We start from the raw sequence: 20923 nt of genomic DNA on the forward strand, positions 1-20923 counted from the left end.
ACAACAAGTTTAGACCTGTTAGTGGCGGGAGAGTAAACACCAGCAGTCATCGTTATATAAAGAAAGCTTTGGTAATCAACATGAGGTGTCTGTGTAGTGACGTCATCATAAGTAAACGGTGGCACTATCATAAAGTCACACATTTCTCTTATGACACTACAGGGGAGACATGTCGAGTCGACACGGAAGAGAAATACTTCTGGTTTTGCTTTCAGTTTAACAGTGGATTAGTTGCACTTCTACATCGTTAAGTTGAATTTTCAGGCCCTACATAATTTCAGTCATCTCATCCTCGCTCATCTGTCATTTCTGGATATCCATGGTTTCAGTTTAATCATGAATGTTTGTTAACAGGTAAAAGATTGAGACAAAATTCCAAGTTCCCAAGAATTGCTAAAGTAGGATTTAAATAATTTTTTTTTTCTGTGTAAAACTTGAGTCTGATTGGTTAATCAATCTCAGAGCACACTCCATTTAAAAAGCTGATGCAGTGACATGTCAGTGCAGTGGGTCACTTTGAGCATCACCAAGGAATCTCGGAGGAACATGCGGCCAAGGAAATAGCCGACCAGTGTTGTGCTTGGGATAAATCAACAGACGAAAATATAAAGAACAGCTGGGTAATTTTTGTCCCAAACACCATAACAACCTACTACAGCAGGTTTTTAAATGGAACATGCTCTGGCGTTTTTGTCCACAATGTAGCTGTGTTCATATACAAGGTGAATTATTAGATGGAATTATGTAAGTATATATACCATTTTACAAGAAGTTACAAAGAAAAAAATGGTATTATACTTATAACTACATGTATTTCAGGGTATAACATGTAATTATGAGTTTCCTGACATTCTACGACAAAGGGAAGAACATATTAAATCTGAAGAAAAAAGATTTTTTGTAGCAATCACTTCATATGAAAAAGTGCCCCATGAAACAAAATTTGTTTTGTGAAACAAAATGTGACATGACACAATTTAAAGGTCTGGTACATGTTGGCGACTGATATCAGCATACAATTATCTTTTAATTGTGTTGTCTAATTCTAATAGTAATTGCAGGTTTAAAAGATACATGCATGGCTTGGTTTTTATTTCTTAATACGTATATGAGGTTGCTTAACACAAAAATATACAAAAAAGCCTCACAACTTACTTGTTGGGGGCGTAAAAATATCTTCAAACTACGGTTTTTCCAAGGCCCTAGTGGTCAGGCCGGAAATTTCTTGATTTATTTATTATGTCCCCGTCTTATTGAGGAGTGGTTTTAGGAGTTGTCTGCCCTTGCGCACATTTTCTAGGCCATTGATATGTGAGAGAACACTTTTGCGAGCCATATCTCAGCTTTTATTATGTTCCCCCTCCTGATCAGCGGGGACATGTACATTGATCCCTTTCTCTGTCCACCCATCTATCCTGCTCAGATTTGTATGGAATATGTCTCGGCAATTATTAGGCATAGGATTATCAATCTCACACAAAGCATGGAAAATGACTTGAATTTGTGCATTGTCAGATTATTTTTTGATATTTCGATCTGCCCTTGGCCATATTTTCCAGGCCATTGATATTTCAGAGGAAATTTGTGCAAGCCATATTTCAGCTATTATTTAAGATTCTTAAAGTTGCACAAAGTATACATGTCCTGCGGTTGTGCACCGTCAGGTTACTTTTTAAAATTTTCATCGGTTTTAGGAGTTGTGTGCCCTTGGGCATATTTTCCGGGTTTGTTTCATTTGCATCTTATGCATGTAGCGCCAGAATTTGCACATAAGTACACTCAATCTCTTAAAAATATATTAAATTTGTGCAATGGCTGATTGTGCTGTATTTATATATTTCTGGAGGGAGGAGGGGGGTTGAGGGCATACATCTGTGCATTATTTGGTTTGCTTTCTTGTTTGATAGGTGTTTTGTGCAGTATTTAAGAATATTTTACCTATACGGTGGCAGCCAGCATTGTGGAAACCGGGTAGAGGCCGGGGGAAACCCATTACAATCTGCAGTTTGTTGGTAGACCTTCCCACGCACGGCTGGAGAGGGAGCCACCATGAGTTGGACATGAGCTGACAGCAATCGCATTGGCGAGACGCTGCTGGGTCATTGTGCTGCACTTGTGTGCTGACCATGGAGGGTACAGAAACCCTTGATCCGAAAATTAAGTAACCTGCTATGGTGATGCTAACAGTGATAGCTGTCAAGATAACTAGCTCGAAATAAGGGTGCCAAGCTGATTCCCTCTTCCCAGTTCATTGATGAAGTCATTTCCGAATATTTCTCCCCATTGACCGAAAATGTGCATAAATTAGAGGAGGTATAAAGGGTTATAAAATTTAAAATATGCCTCAGTATTGTAATTTTTTTTTCTCATTTCTTTGGCATATCTTTCTTTATTTCCCTTATAACCATACTCTTCATTTTACAGTATCTTTTCCTGCATCCGGTGATTCACATACACTATCAGTTCTTGTTGTCTTGCTTAGTTTAATCTAGATGGATGTCAAAACTAAACAAATGTGATGACATCTTGTGGACATGAGCAAATGCTCCCATTCTAGAAAGGTTAAGACTCTATAAAATAAATTACACTGTGATTTGGCTTGTCATATAGCTCATGTTAGCTTATCAGTACATTCCTGGTGTTATTGACCTGAATCTAAGAATTGTTAATTTTACAAAAATTATAAGTGTGAGAGGGTTTGTGCTTTTTCAAGTATTAATTAAGGTCTTTTATCCTTGCCTTGTAGTTTCGAGGAAATCCAAGGTCGAGATGTAACTTTCATACCAGTTAGCTGGGAATCTGAGGTGTGCCAGGAGTGCAGATTGCCAGTGATGATGACATACTACCAGACTTAGGAGAGGAATAGCTGATGTGTGATTGGTATTGTACAACATGAATGATTCCAGCAAGGATCTGTTTGCAAACTCTCCTCTCCGTGGCGGTGGAGAACCAGAGCGATCGTCTCTGAAGAGGAAACCGTCATCACTGGTGTCCCAGAACAGAAACGGTTCTGGGGACTTCCTGGACATGAGCATTGAGGACAGTGGAAGGGTTAAGAAACTTAAACTTGATCATGCAAATCCTTACTCTAGTTGCTGTCTCTCTAATTCTGACATAAATGGAGGCATATGCAGTGGTAGCGACCTGACTAATGATAGACTTCATACTACAGATGAAGAGTCCACATTGAGTTATGATTGTGATAAGACAGACCTTGAAAATGAAAAAAATGAGTCAAAGGATAGTTTTTCTTTTAATCAATACACATCCACTCTGAAGCCAATGGATTTGGAAAACAAAGATGTTGAAGATGATGATGTAACTACCAGTGGTGAAGCTGTAGGCAGATTATCTCCCACACTAAGGCAGAGCTTGGACTTGTATGAGCTGAATGGCCAAAATGACTCGGATAAAAGAGAGGAGGGAACAGAAGAGCTATCTCCCACTTTGGAGACCTCGTTTGATTTCATTGAGAGTCCAGACAGCCCAGATTGGCTGCAGGATGGATATTACGAGAGAAAAATACACGAGCATGCTAGTCAAAGAGAGGCTCTGGATTCATCGGGGGCAGAAGTAAGTGTGTTTGATAAAACTGTACCGTACGATGCTGACAGCCTGACTCAGTATGATAAAGATCAGGTGACCGTTAATGCCAGACAGCACTGCGAAAACAGTGATGAGAATGCCAATGTGTGTGAGAGAGAAAGAGAGGTTGTGCTAGCGGCTGATGGAGTGTCTCAGGATGATGTGACCCGCTGTAATGATAATGTAACTCATAATCATGCTGTGATGACTTGTAATCATGCTGATGTGGCGACTTGTAATCATGCTGCTGTGGCAAACGAAGGTAGCGGTGATCAATTAGCTGACCGTTCTGTAAATGTCATAAATCCCTGTGAGACTTCAGAAGGAACTGTTAGTAATGTGATCAAGACTACAGACTTAAACAATAAAGACAATGTTGTTAGTATTACTGATGAGTCTGATGAACATCCTGTTAAAGATATTCCGGCGACTAGCCCCCATCCAATTCCATGTACTAGTCCCCATCAAATTCCGTCTACTAGTCCCCATCAAATTCCGGCGACTAGCCCCCATCAAATTCCGTCAACTAGTCCCCATCAAATTCCGTCTACTGGTCCCCACCAAATTCCGTCTACTGGTCCCCATCAAATTCCGTCTACTGGTCCCCATCAAATTCCGTCTACTGGTCCCCACCAAATTCCGTCTACTGGTCCCCTTCACAACAGTACTGCTGCGATTGACCTTACTGACTCAACTCCTATAATGGCTGGAAAGGATTTACCCGGCAGCCCATCTTCTGACAGAATTATTGTCATCAGTGATGAGGGTACGCCAGAATCTGTTCTTAATAGTCCAGGGCACGGTAACATTGAAGCATCCAAGAAGCAGAGGGACATTGTTGCCCTATCATCTGTTAATGAAACTTCTGGTAGTTCTCGTCAACACAGCCGTGGTTTGACTGCAGATCGTGCACAGCCTGTGGTAGTGAGTTCTGGCAGCAGTCCACACGCTGGTAGTCCTGGTCACTCAACAGTTCCAGCCCTCATTCAGAAAGACTCAGTAGAGCAGGATGCTAACACAATAACCAACATCATTGGGGAGGTAGACATAGAAAAGGTGCTAAAACGACTCCGACAGAAAAGAACTGACCCGCACCGTGTGGATGTGGTGCTGAACGAGGTGTTAGAGGGACAGATACAAAGTGCGATAAACAAGACGGAAGCAGCGGTGATCGAGCATGAACAGTGGGGTACAGGAGGGACAGATGACCCCCTCATGGACGATGTTCAGGAGGTGGTCAGACAGGTGCCAGAGGTGGACCCCAAACAGAGTGTTTTACCTTTTGTTAGAATCCACCAGCCATCCTGAAGACAGAGTGCAGACCGTTGTGGCACAGCTGAGGGGTCACCCCGCGGTCCTCAATACTGAAGATGTGATCCTGGTCACTGACCACCGTGCCCCTATGCCTCCACCTCTGAGGAGTTCCCTTTCAGACCCCACAGACCCCATTTTGGTTGGCGATAAGCTTTACTCAGACATGAGGACCATTGCAAAGATTTTCCCCAATAAGGACCGCAATGAGATCTACGCATATCTAGAGGCCCATCATGATCAGTCTAACAGAGTACAGCTTGTAATGGATGAGTTGCTGGCGATGGGGGTGGAGTCACAAACACCACCTTTCACTCAAGAGGTAGAGGTGACAGATGACCAATCAATGATGGATAGTGCTACCCCTGCTCAAACGCAATCCACCAATCCACAGTTGGATCTCGAGAGAGATGTGGATCACCTTTGTATGGTGTTCCCTGACTGTGACCCCAATTACATCTACACCAGGCTGGAGCAAACGCAAGACTTACCGGACAGGACACAAAGGCTGGCAGCGCAAATGTTTGAATTCAAAACCTACCCAAAAACTCAAGGATGTGCAGGAGAAAAATTCCAAGAAAGCTTTAAAGAGAAAAACTTATCAATATGACATTAAACATGACAGAGTTTCTGACGATGTTTCCAGACCCAGTGGATGTGTTCCTTGATGAAGACAAAGCTGTCAGTGAAAATTATAAAAAACACGCAGTAACAGAGCTGGTTAACTGGTTTCCCGATGTTAACAGAACCATTCATCAAGAATCTGGAGAAAAGAAAAAACCATTTCACTCCTGCTTTGAGAGAACTTGAAAAAGAAGCTGCCAAGTACACAAGTAAGACTGTATCTATTTGTATGTCTCACAAATCAGTAAACATTTTTTCAGTTATTAGAATCTAAAGTAGTGCGTAATATACGTGCAAATTCTATAATTTGTAAATTACATCAACATCTTGTATGAATTGGACGACTAGGACGACTATTGCCTCGTTTATGAAAAATTAGAAAGATAATTTGTTTCTATACAGATCGACGTAAGATTCCAGAAAGTCCCTTAAACAACCTCGTCTGATTGAAAGAGACTTCCCAGAGCAGCCTGATGAGTTCTTCTTCAAGGAACTTCTTTTCTCCAGACATGAGGAGGGGATCAAAGGTAACCATGGGCAATCTCATTTGTCAATATGAATATATAATAGCAGTGAGATCTACTGATTTGGTTGAGGTAAATAATGAGTTTCGTAAAAATGTTATCTGAGGTAAATTGATCGTCTAATGTTCAAGCTGTGTAACTTTGTGGTTACAGACACAAATTAGCTAGTTTTATCAGTATCAATCAAATGTAAATGAATGAAGGGAAAAGAGTAATTGCCATAATATAATACAAAAACAAAAACACTTGACTATTGAGGAATGTGTTGTTCGTTGCTTGTTTGTTGTTGGCTGTTGGCTGCTGTACTATGCCTGTCGGTTGTTGAATGTTACCTGTTGGCTGTTGACCAATATGTCGCCGGTTGAATGTTATCTGTTGGCTACTGAATGTACCTGTAGGCTGCTGAACGTTACCTGTTGGCTGTTAACCGATATCTGTCCGCTGTTGAATGTACCTGTCAGCTGCCTGACCAACATCTGTCAGCTGTTAAATGTTATCTGTCGGCTAACTGAATGTTACCTTTGTGCAGCTGAATGTTATCTGTTGGCTGCTGTATGATTCCTGTCAGTTGTTGAACGTTACCTGATGGCTGCTGAACGTTACCCCGTTGGCTGCCAAACGTTACCTGTCAGCTGATGAACCTTATCTGTCAGCTGCTGACCGGTATCTGTCAGCTGTTGAATGTTATCTGTCGGGAGCTGAATGTTACCTGTAGGCCTGCTGAATGTTATCTGTTGGCTGTTGACCGATATCTGTCCACTGCTGACCGATACCTCTCAGCAGGTTACTGAATGTTACCTGTAGGATGCTGAATGTTATCTGTTGGCTGCTGAATGTTACCTGCTTGCTTCTGAGGGTTAACTGTAGTATGTGCTATGTTTCTGGACATGTTGATGGGGCTTTGCCTGGTTTCCTTTATGCATAACCCAACCATCATCTTTTGAGCAAAAAAGTCTCAAGCTTCATTGACAACAGTAATCAAATTTATAAATATATAAATAAATAAGCCTTAGGTGTTTGTGAAGTTTAAAGATTATTATGCTGAAATTTCACGATTTAAAAAAAAAATGTTCTGGTGGTAGACCTGTGAAGCGTTGAACACCTGGTCGTGTTTTTGTCCACAGCCCATATTGATGAGCGGCGTCGTCTGAGGGCGCTCGGTTGGAGGAGGCCAAGAGAGATGGAAGTCTGATGGAATGTGGCTGCTGTTTTGATGACGAGTGTATATTTGAGGACATGGCCGCGTGCACAGATGGACACCTTTTCTGTAAGGAGTGCATCAGGAAGGTCATCTGAAGTCCGGATAGGAGAAAACAAGTTTGACTTCCCCTGTCTGATGGACTCCTGTGACCACAAATTTCCTGTTCATAACGTTACAGTCTGTTCTACCTCACAATGTGTTTTCTAACGTGCTCAGGAAAATGCAGGAAGAGGAGATACGACAGGCGGACATACCCGATCTAGTTAGTTGTCCGTTCTGTAGCTTTGCCACAATCATGCAGACCCAAATGACAAAGTCTTCAAGTGTCTAAACCCGGAGTGTTTGAAAGAGTCCTGCAGGTATGTGAGAAACTGCAAACTGACTCATTTGAAACAATTTGAATTGGGAAGGCTATTTCAGAAATTGCAGACGGTTGAAATACTGGCTTGATGCCACTAACTGGCCCTCGACCATTGAGGCTGTGTGCTTGAATCTAGTCCAGGTGTGTTTGGTTGCTGCCTTAAAGTTGGAAAAAACATTTACCCTTTCTCCTGAAAGACAAAAAAAGACCATATTTGCAAATAAGATTTCTGGCTCTTTCATCTGATGTTGGCAACATTTTTATGTTTTGTCTCCTCTTAAAAGCACTGATAGGGATGGAGATAGTCTGAAGTACTTGCCTAAATGGGTAAAAAAAAAATTGCATGGTATTTAAACCGCTGTTTATAGTTTTGAGAGATAATACAGAAACAAGAGTGTTGTGTTGTTTAAAAAATTTGCCTGGTGTGACGACATGTAAGAACACTTGGCATCACTCATCACTGACTGATGTATAGCCACAAATGACGCTGTACTTTCAAACCTGCATGACTTCAGTCCCAGCATAACTACCTTACTCCGCATCAGGTCTGCTGATTTATCAAAACAGAAGGAATATCATCACATCACATCAAGAACATTCAGAGACCGCCCATTATTTGTTCTTGAGCCCTCTTCAGTGAGTTATAGGGGTAAAATAATGTTAATCATCACAAATCTATTTGAACTTTCATGTGAACTCCGTAGCATAGTCTTTCATATGATTTTAGTATTTCTACACGGTTTCTCTTGGGATTGATGTAGCACTTTAAGTCAGCAGGTCTCTTAGGCGCATGAAAAGAGCGTTGGTTTACCCATAATTCTGACAACTTTCATCAGTGAAAAATTCTTGAGTAGCCTATGATGTTAAACACCAGTCAAATAAGTAAATAAATGTATCTCGCTAAAAAATCATTTCTTATTGTTTGCAGACATTTTAGAAAGTTAGTATATCGAGTGTACCTAGTATATCTAAGAAATGTGCAAAATTGTGCAGTGTTCATTTTTTTTTATTTTAGACTCTGCAAGGAACCAAACCATATCCCTCTTCGGTGTGAGGAGGTAGAAAAGGGTAAGGAGACGTCTATGCGTACATTTATTGAGAATCGTATCACTGAGGGCAATGCTGAGGACATGCGGGAAATGCAAGAAGAAGTTTTTCAAACTGACGGCTGTAACAAAATGACCTGCACTTGTGGAGCCACCATGTGTTACGTCTGCCGAGCTCCCGACATTGACTATAGCCACTTCAATGGGCAGAACGGGTCAGTAGCCATAGCTGTTAGGTTTTTATGCTCTATATGCATCTGTCTGTGTGTGTGTGTGTGTCTGGGTACATGTGTTTGTTATTTCCTTAAAAAACTTTTACAAACCACACAGCACAGACTTTTTTGGTTTTTAGCCACTGGGGTAAGCAAGCTAGAGCGGTAGTGACCCAGGAGCCTCCAATCAATCTATTTACTGTGGAGTTCAAGTCCAGCTCATGCTGGCTTCCTCTCATAGGTGGGAAGGCCCACCAGCAACCTGTGGACGGTTGTGGGTTTCCCTGAGCTTAACTCGGTTTTCTTCCACCATAATGCCATGTGCTGTTGCATAAGTGAAATATTGTTGAGTATGGCATAAAACACCAATCAAATAAATAAATAAAACTTTTAGTACAGACCAAACTTAATACTTAACTGCTAATACAGTTTTGAACAACCAGGCCCTGGTGTTTGTGTGGATGATTTTCTGGCTGTACATCTGTCAGCAGGTGTGCTGTCAGTCTGGTGTTTGTGTGGATGATTCAGGCTGCACATCTGTCAGCAGGTGTGCTGTCAGCCTAGTGTTTGTGTGGATGATTCCTGCATGTACATCTTTCAGCAAGTGTGCTGTCAGACTAGTGTTCGTGTGGATGATTGCTGGCTGTACATCTGTTAAGAGGTGAGCAGTCAGCCTAGTGTTTGTGTTGATGATTTCTGGCTGTACATCTGTCAGTAGGTGTGCTGTCAGCCTGGTGTTGGTGGTGATTTCTGGCTGTACATCTATCAGCAGGTGTGCTGTCAGCCTAGTGTTTGTGTGGATGATTTCCGACTGTACATCTGTTAAGAGGTGAGCTGTCAGCCTAGTGTTTGCGTGGATGATTTCTGGCTGTACATCTATCAGCAGGTGTGCTGTCAGCCTGGTGTTTGTGTGGATGATTTCTGGCTGTACATCTATCAGCAAGTGAGCTGTCAGCCTAGTGTTTGTGTTGATGATTCCTGCATGTACATCTTTCAGCAGGTGTGCTGTCAGCCTAGTGTTTGTGTGGATGATTTCTGCTGTACATCTATCAGCAAGTGAGCTGTACATCTTTCAGCAGGTGTGCTGTCAGCCTAGTGTTTGTGTGGATGATTTCTGGCTGTACATCTATCAGCAAGTGAGCTGTCAGCCTGGTGTTTGTGTGGATGATTTCTGGCTGTACATCTATCAGCAGGTGTGCTGTCAGCCTGGTGTTTGTGTTGATGATTCCTGCATGTACATCTTTCAGCAAGTGTGCTGTCAAACTAGTGTTCGTGTGGATGATTGCTGGCTGTACATCTGTTAAGAGGGTGAGCAGTCAGCCTAGTGTTTGTGTGGATGATTTCAGGCTGTACATCTATCAGCAAGTGTGCTGTCAGCCTGGTGTTTGTGTTGATGATTCCTGCGTGTACATCTTTCAGCAAGTGTGCTGTCAGCCTAGTGTTTGTGTGGATGATTCCTGCGTGTACATCTTTCAGCAGGTGTGCTGTCAGCCTAGTGTTTGTGTGGATGATTTCTGGCTGTACATATATCAGCAGGTGTGCTGTCAGCCTGGTGTTTGTGTTGATGATTCCTGCGTGTACATCTTTCAGCAGGTGTGCTGTCAGCCTAGTGTTTGTGTGGATGATTTCTGGCTGAACATCTATCAGCAAGTGTGCTGTCAGCCTAGTGTTTGTGTTGATGATTTCTGGCTGTACATCTATCAGCAAGTGTGCTGTCAGGCTAGTGTTTGTGTGGATGATTTCTGGCTGTACATCTATCAGCAAGTGAGCTGTCAGCCTAGTGTTTGTGTGGATGATTTCTGGCTGTACATCTGTCAGCAGGTGTGCTGCCCACACAGACATGAATGAGCTGCACAGACAGGAGATGGAGAAAGCAGCCATGGAGGCCAAGACTAAATACCAGCAGGAGAATCCAGAGGCATCAGGTTTTCACCTGAAAAATGACCCAATGAAACTTATCGAGGAAAGTAAGTAATCACATGTAGTATGCTTCTGCAATTTCTTGGTTCGATTTCTTCCTCTTTTTAGTAATCGTCTTATAAAATCTGGCATCTTATGTTGGTACATAGTGTCTGATCATACATTTGTCTAGGGTCTGCTGTGAACACTTACATCCAATTTTCTCAGTCTGTTTGTACCAGATCTGTTTCGTCAGTTTGTACCTGGCTTGCTCTGACATGTTTGTTTGTACTCAGTTTTCTTTGACCATTTGTCTGTGGTCCGCTATGTCCATTTGTACCCCGATATCCCTGTCCATTTCTCTATTCTGTTGATTTGTACATTATCTACTCTGTTGTGTGGGATCCATTTCTGTCAAGTTTATGTACTTACTTGCCTTCAGTAAGGTGTCTCAGTGAAGCAGCGCTAGATAAAAGAGCGGTGGAAATCCGTCCTGCCACAAGGAGGCACATTACATGCACTCGAAGGATTCCTTCATCGTCATATAACTGAAAAATTGTTAATTACGACGTTAAACCCCAAGCACTCACTCACTCACTCACTCTAAGGGATTGTTACATAAAATGTGTTGCTAGTAAAGCCTTTGGGGCTGTTGGTCACTGGCTCATTTGTCTAAAGTGTTTTCAGTAAAGCACATCAGCCACTGACCATTGAGGTCTCAAGCTCAGTCAGGTCTAGACGATTTGTCCGTAGCTGTCATTCAGGAGGTTTGTCAGGTACCTGATCAAGAATAATGGTTTACTTCTTACTTAACTTACTGCAAACCTGATCTCCCTTATACAGAATATTCTTAAATATGGCATTTAACAAAAAATATCTTAAGTACAAAAGTAATCATATAAATAAATAAATAATAATGCCATTTACTTTGTTGACTTTCATTTCAGTGCGTCAAGAAAGAGAGAGAGAGCAGGCACAGCGAGTATGGAATCCATTTGGGATTGGATTTAACCCACCTGGCATACCAGGTGTAATGTTTCCACCTAACTGGTTAGCTGATGCTGATGACAATGGTGAGGACTACAGGTAAATTTCAGTCAGGTGTAATCTCTTCTTTCATAACTCACCCATACCTCTTTGAAGGTATAAAGATTAATTGCATGAACAATAGCCCTTTTGACAAATTCACAGCACTGTATTTGACCCAAACTTCTAAACATGACTAAATTATTAAATTTTCCCAATTCTGAGAGTTTCATTCATGTTTGAAGTTGCTTTAAGGTTTGTTTGGAATTACAATGATACCCAGCTGGGAAAGTGTGAGTTTGAGTGTGAGTTTAGGTATCAAAAGTAATATCTTATGGTCTTTATTTGCCTCTGAAAATGCGTTCTGCCATAAAAAATGTTAGAGCATGTAGATACAGAATGTAGCAGGGCATGCACCTGCTCTGACATTACTTTCGTTGTATGTACCAAGAAAATCTTAATTCATTTTCTTGATCATCGAAAGCTGTATGCTGATGAAATCTGAAAAGTAATGTGAACGTGGCATTTGGGATGAGGTCTTGTTAGGTGTCATAGATGTATGTTGTAGTATACATGGCACGTTGTTGTTGTAAGTCATCAACAGTAACATTAATCGGGCAGTTTTATGATGTCAACTTAAGTACTTGTATTCTTATTTTGTTTTAGTGTTCTTGCTCAGTTGTTGAATTCTTGCTGGTTATTGTATAATGGCCACATTGTTGCCATTGTCACTGTACTCGTATTGTAAAGTGTGATCACCCAATGTTGTTATTGTATTGCCATGTCTATTTCCAGTGATGACGAGGATTGGAGCGATGAGGAGAGAGGTGACCAGGGGCAGAGTAGCTGGGAGGAGGAGGTAACCGATGAGAGCCAGGACTATGTATATCTGTGGTGACTGATTTTGAGACGATCAGTTGATGTCAGTGTAATGGAAAGATGGGAGTGATGAGACGCAGCTGAGCATCCGGGAAGAAGGGGAGGTAACTGATGGTGATCAGGACTACACATCTCTGTGGTGACTCTTATATCAGGGCTGTCAGTGTGTGAGTTATAGTGGATCTTCATGGAGCTTGTACAGCTGTGTTACCAAGTCTGTGTAAATGGCTTGTTAGACAATCATGGCACACTACTGCAGTGGTAATGATGAACAAATATGTGTTTGCAACAAACTCGATATGTGTTAGTAGCAGGCTAGATTTGTGGTAGTTTTACATATTAATGTATGGCATCAAGGATCATTGTATTGTATCACAACTGAATAAGGCTTCTATGATTTTGCCACATTGAATCCAAGTATCTGCCACACTGGATATGCCTTTGTGCCACACCAGAATAAGATTTGTGCCACCCCTGGTCCAAGATTTTTTAGAGCGCAGTGAACATTCAAAAAACCATCACATCTATGTTTAGTCACTTTATAATGAGATATATGTTGCTATGGGTTATTTGGTAACTACACTGTATGTACATGTGTGTGGGGTTATATTATGTGTAGGAATTCCATTCTGCAAAATCCATTAGTTTTCAGTTGTGAGATGCATCTTTTGGGTTAGTCTGAGAGTACTACCATGGGCAGTATGAAGTAAAAATGACTGGCATTTCATATTAAAAAGTATGAAATAATAAAAAGTAAACTTGTAGAGGGAAGTGAAAGTATGGCCATTGAGACATTAATGTACAAACAGAGCGAGTGCAAGGCTGCATGCTACAGTGTCCGTACGTGTAGGTATGTAAGACTATTAGATGCAGCAGTCTATTTCATACTATGAGAATTATTTCAGTCATTTTTTTTGGCAGAAAAAAAGTCACTAAGAATGTATTTTTGTGAATTAAGATTGTTTTATCTTAACAGTGAATTAAATTGGAGGATTAATGAGAAACATGTCCACCAACTGATTGAATGTGTTTCGAGACGAAACATTCCTTTTAATTAGTTAACCAAACTACACCCAATTGGCTTCACTCACTCCTACCAAAGCTCATCATTTCTAACTTTTAAATCTGTGTATATATAACATGAAGAAACATAGCCTTCCCATGTCACATGGAAACATATCATCTGATCTTTCGATAGCAACTTCATAATATATGGAAATTGATTACCACAGTTAATTACATTGCTTTATCAGTATTTGCAGCTGCATTGTGGCACTGCCAGCAAAGGATAATGGTCTGTTACCTAACAGAAAAATTGTGATCTATTAGCTTTGTTAATAATGCAAATATCAAAGTAACTCACTCCAAATTTTTGGAATTTTTCCTTGACTTATTACTTTCCAGTTTTTAAGTTGGTTAAATATTCTTTAGCAGTTTTATGTGAATGAGAGTAAATCACATACAAGGGGATTTGTTACTCTACCACAGTTGTTGTTTATTGTTTAAGTTAAAGGATTATCTTTCATTATGTGCCTAAAAGGGCATTGAGATAAATAAATGTAACAATGCTTGAAAAAAAAGTGTTTTGTCAAGTTTTCTTTGCACTTACAGACAGCTTTTTAGCTCACAAAAGTCATAAATGTAATCCTGCTTAACATTTATTTATTTATTTATTTGATTGGTGTTTTATGTCATTCTCAAGAATATTTCACTTATACGACAGCGGTCAGAATTATGGTGGGAGGAAACACACGACCATCTGCAGGTTGCTAACACACCTTCCCACGTATCGCTGGAAAGGAAATCCTGCTTAACGAGAATTATTACAAAAGTTGAAAGTGTTGCTGCCCACCTGATTTATGCCATAAAGATTAAAGAATTGTATTTATACATAGACTTCTCCATCATCAGGGAGGCATTCACATCTCAGTATCTACTACAGTACTGATAAATATAGTCTAATACTTCAACCCTTTCAACCAACTCTGCAACCAAAATTTAGAGTGAATGAATGCTTAGGGGTTTCCGTCGTACTTAACAGTTTTTCAGATATGACGATGAGGAATCATTGGGTGTGTGTACATATATTGTGTTTTCTTGTGGCAGGGCGAGTCCATGCTGCCAAAGTGCTGCCACCACTGAAGTGTCATGCTGAAGACTCCAGACATGACACCCCACCCAGCTACATTATACTGACAGCAGGCCGACCATTCCTGTTTCCTTGCTCTAAAATTAGTGCTGAGCACCAAGCAAGGCAGCAACAGGTACCACTTTAAAAGTCTTTGGTATGACCCAACCCGGGTTTGATCCTGGGCCTCCTGACTTTGAAGCAGACACTCTAACCACTAGGCCTCTGTAGTGGTCACCAATATTTTGAAACATTCTGAGGAAACTATGGGGTGTAGAGTAATATTCATTATATGATTGGTGTTTTTTCGCCGTACTAAAGAGTATTTCACTTATACGACGGCGGCCAGCATTATGGTAGGAAACTGGCAGAGCCCTGGGGAAACCCACATCATCCACAGGTTGCTAATTTTCACTGAAAAAAGTGCTTCAGTAGTTGAAAAGGTTGAAGATTTACAGCATTAATGGACTTCAACAAAAGTTGGGAATATTTTAAATAATGCGCCACAGTTATTCATTAATAATCAATATCTTTAATTAGACAAACATTTTATCAATAACACTTGAGACATCGCTAAACAGACAAAATTACATTATGATTTCATCAGTCAAATGCAAAATCAACATGAAATTTACATGTATACTATTTTAAATAGTACAATAAAAGCAGAAAAGCCATCTATGACAAGTACTTCCGTGTTTATCAATTAAACACGTCAGAAACATCTTCATAATTAAATATTTACAATAACTGCCTAACAGTCCATAGGCTCCAATGTGTTAGCCAGGATTTGGCAGACAGCGAGTGCAAATGACATACCAGAAAGTGCACGTCATCACTTCAGTACAAAATGTATAGGTTGATAATGGATAGCAGCTGAATGCATATATAACTTTTTTCAAACTGAGTTACATTTAACTTACAGATAAAACATTTGTTAAATATCTATATGAATACCAAGAAAAATTTAATTTTTTTTCCAGGGCTGCACAGTTCGCTGGCTAATACACTGATGGGCTCCTTCATATCTGCCTAGCAGTCCATGAGATCTTCCATGTCTGCCCAACAGTCCATGAGATCTTTGATGTTTGGCGAACAGTCCATGAGATCTTCCTTGTCTTCCTAACAGTCCTTGGGCTCCTCGATGTCTTTTTTTGACAGTCCATGGGTTCCTGCATGACTGTTTAAGTTTAACATTCCATGGGTTCTTCCCCTGAATTTGTTGTCACATGAGATGTCCCTGTAGAGATATCATACACACTCTCATACACAGATGGTCGCAATCCCCACTTATTTTTTCTGTACACCCCTAAATATGTGTACACATCTGGTTTATACTTCATCTGACATTTGATCCCACATGCATGGCGTATAGCATTCTCCAACTGAAACACCTCTTCAGCGTCTGTGAATGTCTCATTATAAATACAAATAACATGCTTAACATGCCCACCTATGTCATCAAAGGGGCTGACTTTAGCGCACTGTCCAAGCTTTCCTTCCATAACTCCATATGCCACAAGCCTCCACAGGTGGTCTACCTTACCACCGCTGTCTACATGCATGAACCATTTTCCGCTGGTGACATCGTGGGCTTTAGCTAGTTGCGTAATCGTCTGGTAATTTATGGGACGGCCAGACCGCTGCAGTTGTTCCCAAGATTCCTGCAAACCAATCACATCTGGCGACAAATTGCTGGTAACCTTCTGGTCTAAGCGGACACAGATCCATCCAATTCCTTCACTCCTGCAACAAATAATGTGTGGCTTAAGTCTTGTGGTTACCCTAATTTCTCAACCTTTCCGCTTATGAAAGAGCAACTTTTAGTGCAATTTATGCATGTTTTTCATTTGATTTCAGAGACAAACCCACATGGGTTGTGTTGGCCAATGTCAGGGCTTCACAAAAAGTACAATTTTATCAGTCCACACAGAATCATTTCCTCACAATATTCTTATTTATTTATTTATTTGATTGGTGTTTTACGCCGTACTCAAGAAAATTTCACTTATACAACGACAGCCAGCATTATGGTGGGTAGAAACTGGGCAGAGTCCAGGGGAAACCATCCGTAAGCTGCTGGCAGACCTTCCCAGGTACGACTGGAGAGGAAGCCAGCATGAGCTGGACTTGAACTCACACAATATTCTTAAATAAACACCTTGCACACTTGCAAAAAGGCTGAAGAATTACAGAAGATACATCACGCTTGACATCAAATTAAATAATTCATGATGACACTAACCACAATACATCCATGGGAATGATCTTATCAGCCCATCATTAAAAATAGTTGTATATATTTGTTCAACATTTTATCATACAGGTAATTTTACTTTACTTGGGATTTTGATAAAAAAAAATTATTTTTCCCTCATGCTCAATACCGATGTCTTTAAAATCCCTATTTGTGTCATTTAAATGAATATAAACAAAGGATTTCCCACCAACCTACCCTATTTTTAGATAGGGTCAAGAGGCTTAGAGCAAGTAGCACTTAATGCTTCTGTTTTATTCCCTGAGAGAGAAACACACAAAGGCAGAACTGGAGAGGGGGATATGACAATAGCAACAGGTGTTCCACAAGTCTCAATATTGGGACCTCTAGTTTTCATCATGTATATAAATGACCTTCCACAATACATTAATACATTTACTTCTCATGTTGAGAACTTTGCTGATAACACAACTATCCATTGTAGTGTAAAACTGTTACGAAAATTGAGACAGTTTTGAACCAAAGCCTAAAAGCTGTCAGCTGTGATGTTATGAAAATGAAATGTATTTAAATCCAGATAAAACAAAATTTATGCTATTAAATTCTCAACAGCATCTCAGAAGGGTATAAAACTATGCCTTAAACATAAAAATTAAACACTCTTCAACTGCACAAGTCTCATTAAAAAAATTGCTTGGTGTTTTCATAAATGAACCACTTACATGGCAAGATCATATTGATTTCACTTGCAAAACAATTTGGAAAGTTTTTGGAATTTTAAGGCAGAACAAGATTTATCTGCATTTGAAAATATGAAAACTATAATATGAAACCAGGCAGAGCTCAGGGGAAACCCATGACCCTCCTCGGGTTGCTGGCAGACCTTCCCACGTACGGCTGGAGAGGAAGCCAGCATGAGCAGGACAGAACAGTTCAGAATGTCTAATCAAAACAGCACTATCACTTTCTGCTTTAGAGTCATGTTATTTGAAAAAATATTTCAACCAGGAAATGTATATAAGCTGATATATGTAGTGATGTATTATTAACTGTTTTCATGTTTTTAAAAAATGGAATTATATATACTGTTAGTACTTGTTTAATCTTTATGTATTGTTATAGAGTGCCTCTGGGAAGAGCAAATCATTAACTTTGACATCTACCCTCTTTCAATAAAGGTTTTATTCATTCATTCAAAGAATTTTTTAAGCATGGCCTTTTGTTTTATGGTAGTTCATGTGACAGCATTTGCTGTGAGAATAAACAATATAAACGTGGGGTTACCAAAAATATTTTCTTGTCTAAGGGGCAGTTAAAATGTCTTCATATTTGTCCTTGTACACTTGTATGCTATGCACAACTACATACCACATATACCACATATCACACACATACACACTCAGACTTGTTAAAATTTGCAAATTTATAAAATATATGTAGATTTAAACTAAGCTAATTTAAACGTATGATGTTCAATAATGTATTCAAGAATGAACCCAGGTCAACTCAGGAATGAAACCAGGTCAACTGAAGAATGAACCCTGGTCAACTAAGGAATGAACACATGTCGACTAATGAATAAACCCAGCTCAGCTAAGGAGTGAACCCAGGTCACCTAAAGAATGAACTCAGGTCAATGAAGGAATGAACCCAGGTCAACTAAGGAATGAACCCAGGTCAACTAAGGAATGAAATCAAGTCAACCCAGGAAAGAATGAACACAGGTCAACTAAGAAATGAACACAGGTCAAATAAGGAATGAACGCAAGTAAACTCAGGTGTGAACTCAGGTCAACTCAGGAATGAACACAGGTCAACTCAAGTATGTACACAGGTCAACTCAAGTATGTACACAGGTCAACTCAAGAACAAACTCAGGTCAAACCAGGAATGAATGCAGGTCAACCCAGGCCAACTTCAGAATGAACCAGGTCAAGTGAAGAATGAAACCAGGGGAGTAAATGCAGAACAGGAATAGGCCCTATTCACCTGGCCATGAAAGCGAGATGGCATTTTTTGTTTCATCTACTAATAATGTAATATTTCCACGTTATCTCACCTGTAGGTTTGAGAAGGCTTGTAAGCTTCAATCCATTCCTCTAATGTCTCCTCATTTGATTCGCCATCAAACTCCACCCATATGTCATTATCAGCAGCCAACGCTTCAGCAAAAAAGTGCTCTGAATCTGCCTTAGGATGAGCCATGACCTGGATACCATAGGGGGCAGATGTTGACAGCACAGAGATATTTAATGTACTTCTCTGATTAGTTCATGTAAAGAGAGAACTGGGCAGAACCCACAGGAAACCACCAAAACTTGCCAGATACCTGAAATGTTAATAACATAAGGCTGTAGTTACACAAGTAAGAGAAGGGTTCCAGTGTGTACATGTACATACAACTTCCTTGGTCAAGGATCATTGATCTGAATTGGGGCAGTCAAGATAGATTGGAATCTATTGGAAAATAGATTGCCAGAAGATTGGAATTTAACCCCTTCAAAATGAAACTTTTTTCACTAATACAGTGGCTGTCAAGACACCCTAATGATTAGATCATGGGCAGACTGGTTGATGCAAGAGTAATACTGCAGTTGAATGAGCCAGAAAGTGGTCATTAACTTCAACATAAATACATGGAAATGGATTTATTGACTGATTGGTGCTTCACTCAAGAATTTTTCACTTTTGGGATGAGGGTCAGGTTTATCACAGTGAAGGAAATCGGAGTGCCCGGAGTAATCCACTGATCGCGAGGTTCTTGACGAATCTCTTCACTTAAAGCTACACTTATAGCTGAAATAGTGTCCTCATTTGGTCAAGGACGAAAAAGTCACAGCGCACAAGCGTTTGACCATCTCAGCAGACTAATCTGAGAGACAGACACAAAATTTGACCATTGAATAAATTCATCTCTAGGAGAATCTGGCTAACTGAAATAATGTCCCCACCCTTGTATATATCTGTGTTCAGTTTTCATTGCAGTTTGTCTGCGTATTGCAGTTGTTGGGCTTATAAGACAATCTGCAAAGACAGATTACAGGGCAAAAATTTTAATTGTCCCACTTAATAATGTACAGACAAATGTGATTGGTCAAACCTTTTGTAAAATCGCCACCATGATTTGATTCCCTTCATATCTAATCAGGGGAGGAATGACTTTATAATTGTTTCACTTCCACATCCAAAATATTTTATTCAACCATGGTTATATTGCAGCAACTCAAGGACGTGTATCTGATAGACATCCCATTTACTGTTTGTCACATTATGCAGTTAAGACTTATATATTCACTGAGTATAACCAGAGTGAATGTTATCGTGAATCGGCAAAAATGAGCATTTCGCCAATTTAGCTCCATGGTATTTATCACCTCCTGCTTCCGGCTCGAAACTATGAATAGGCAATTATATGTCTGATACATTTATTTACTTATTTATTTGGTGTTTTACTTAGATCACTCTGTTGGGTTATTTTAACACAGTCCCCGCGTATCAGCCACCCTTAGACCGGCGTCTCGGGCTAGACGAAAAAGCTGCAGATACCAGATTTGAACTTGCAACTTTGCAGTTGGAATTACCGGCGCTGACACTCAAAGACAATTAACTAAATCATGATGCACATTTACCTATAACAAGTATTATGTAGGCTGGCAGAAATAACACCTTGAATCAGCGCAATTTGGTCATCATCACTTTTCAAAGACCTGTGTCTTTGGCAGCAGGGCCAAGCGTTCGTGGACGTCACGAAAAAATATTGCGTCACTTCCGGGAATTCCCCCACAAAGTGTCAAGGACGTCAAACAGCCGGCAAATCGAGCCGGTGTGTTCGGAGATTTCGCAACTATATTTTTTGTGGTGCAAGACTAAACTTGTTCATCGTTCGTGTTTTTACCAACTCTACCTTTT

The 20923-nt window shown here is 40.2% G+C and overlaps 3 protein-coding genes across 3 annotated transcripts in view; 1 reads left to right on the forward strand and 2 right to left on the reverse strand.

Moving 5' to 3' along the window:
• The window catches only part of LOC135467906 (proteasome subunit alpha type-3-like), a 244066-nt gene that overhangs the window by 126760 nt on the left and 96383 nt on the right, over positions 1-20923 (reverse strand). The window lies entirely within an intron of this gene.
• On the forward strand, positions 20-13838 carry LOC135466970 (uncharacterized). Its single transcript, XM_064744725.1, is given in 14 exon segments — positions 20-354; positions 2747-4780; positions 4782-5485; positions 5488-5689; positions 5934-6047; positions 7169-7195; positions 7198-7328; positions 7330-7413; positions 7415-7538; positions 7541-7604; positions 8622-8867; positions 10686-10831; positions 11711-11849; positions 12585-13838. Coding segments are annotated over 13 exon segments (3972 nt in total). The 5' UTR covers positions 20-354; positions 2747-2892; the 3' UTR covers positions 12688-13838.
• On the reverse strand, positions 15319-20754 carry LOC135468758 (UPF0696 protein C11orf68 homolog). Its single transcript, XM_064747169.1, has 3 exons — positions 20644-20754; positions 19074-19343; positions 15319-16542 (listed from the first exon to the last, which is right to left on the reverse strand). Exons 2-3 carry the CDS (start codon positions 19217-19219, stop codon positions 15987-15989), a joined length of 702 nt encoding a protein of 233 aa, XP_064603239.1. The 5' UTR covers positions 19220-19343; positions 20644-20754; the 3' UTR covers positions 15319-15986.

This window comes from Liolophura sinensis, chromosome 6 (assembly GCF_032854445.1).
Source record: "Liolophura sinensis isolate JHLJ2023 chromosome 6, CUHK_Ljap_v2, whole genome shotgun sequence".
Classification (NCBI taxonomy): Eukaryota; Metazoa; Mollusca; class Polyplacophora; order Chitonida; family Chitonidae; genus Liolophura; species Liolophura sinensis.

Bases quoted from the DNA above. Each gene is read 5' to 3' on its own strand.
- LOC135468758 (XM_064747169.1), bottom strand. From the start codon at position 19,219: ATGGCTCATCCTAAGGCAGATTCAGAGCACTTTTTTGCTGAAGCGTTG. The intron at 16,543-19,073 runs GTGAGATAACGT...TATTTGTTGCAG, and splicing joins AAGCCTTCTCAAACCTACAG to GAGTGAAGGAATTGGATGGA.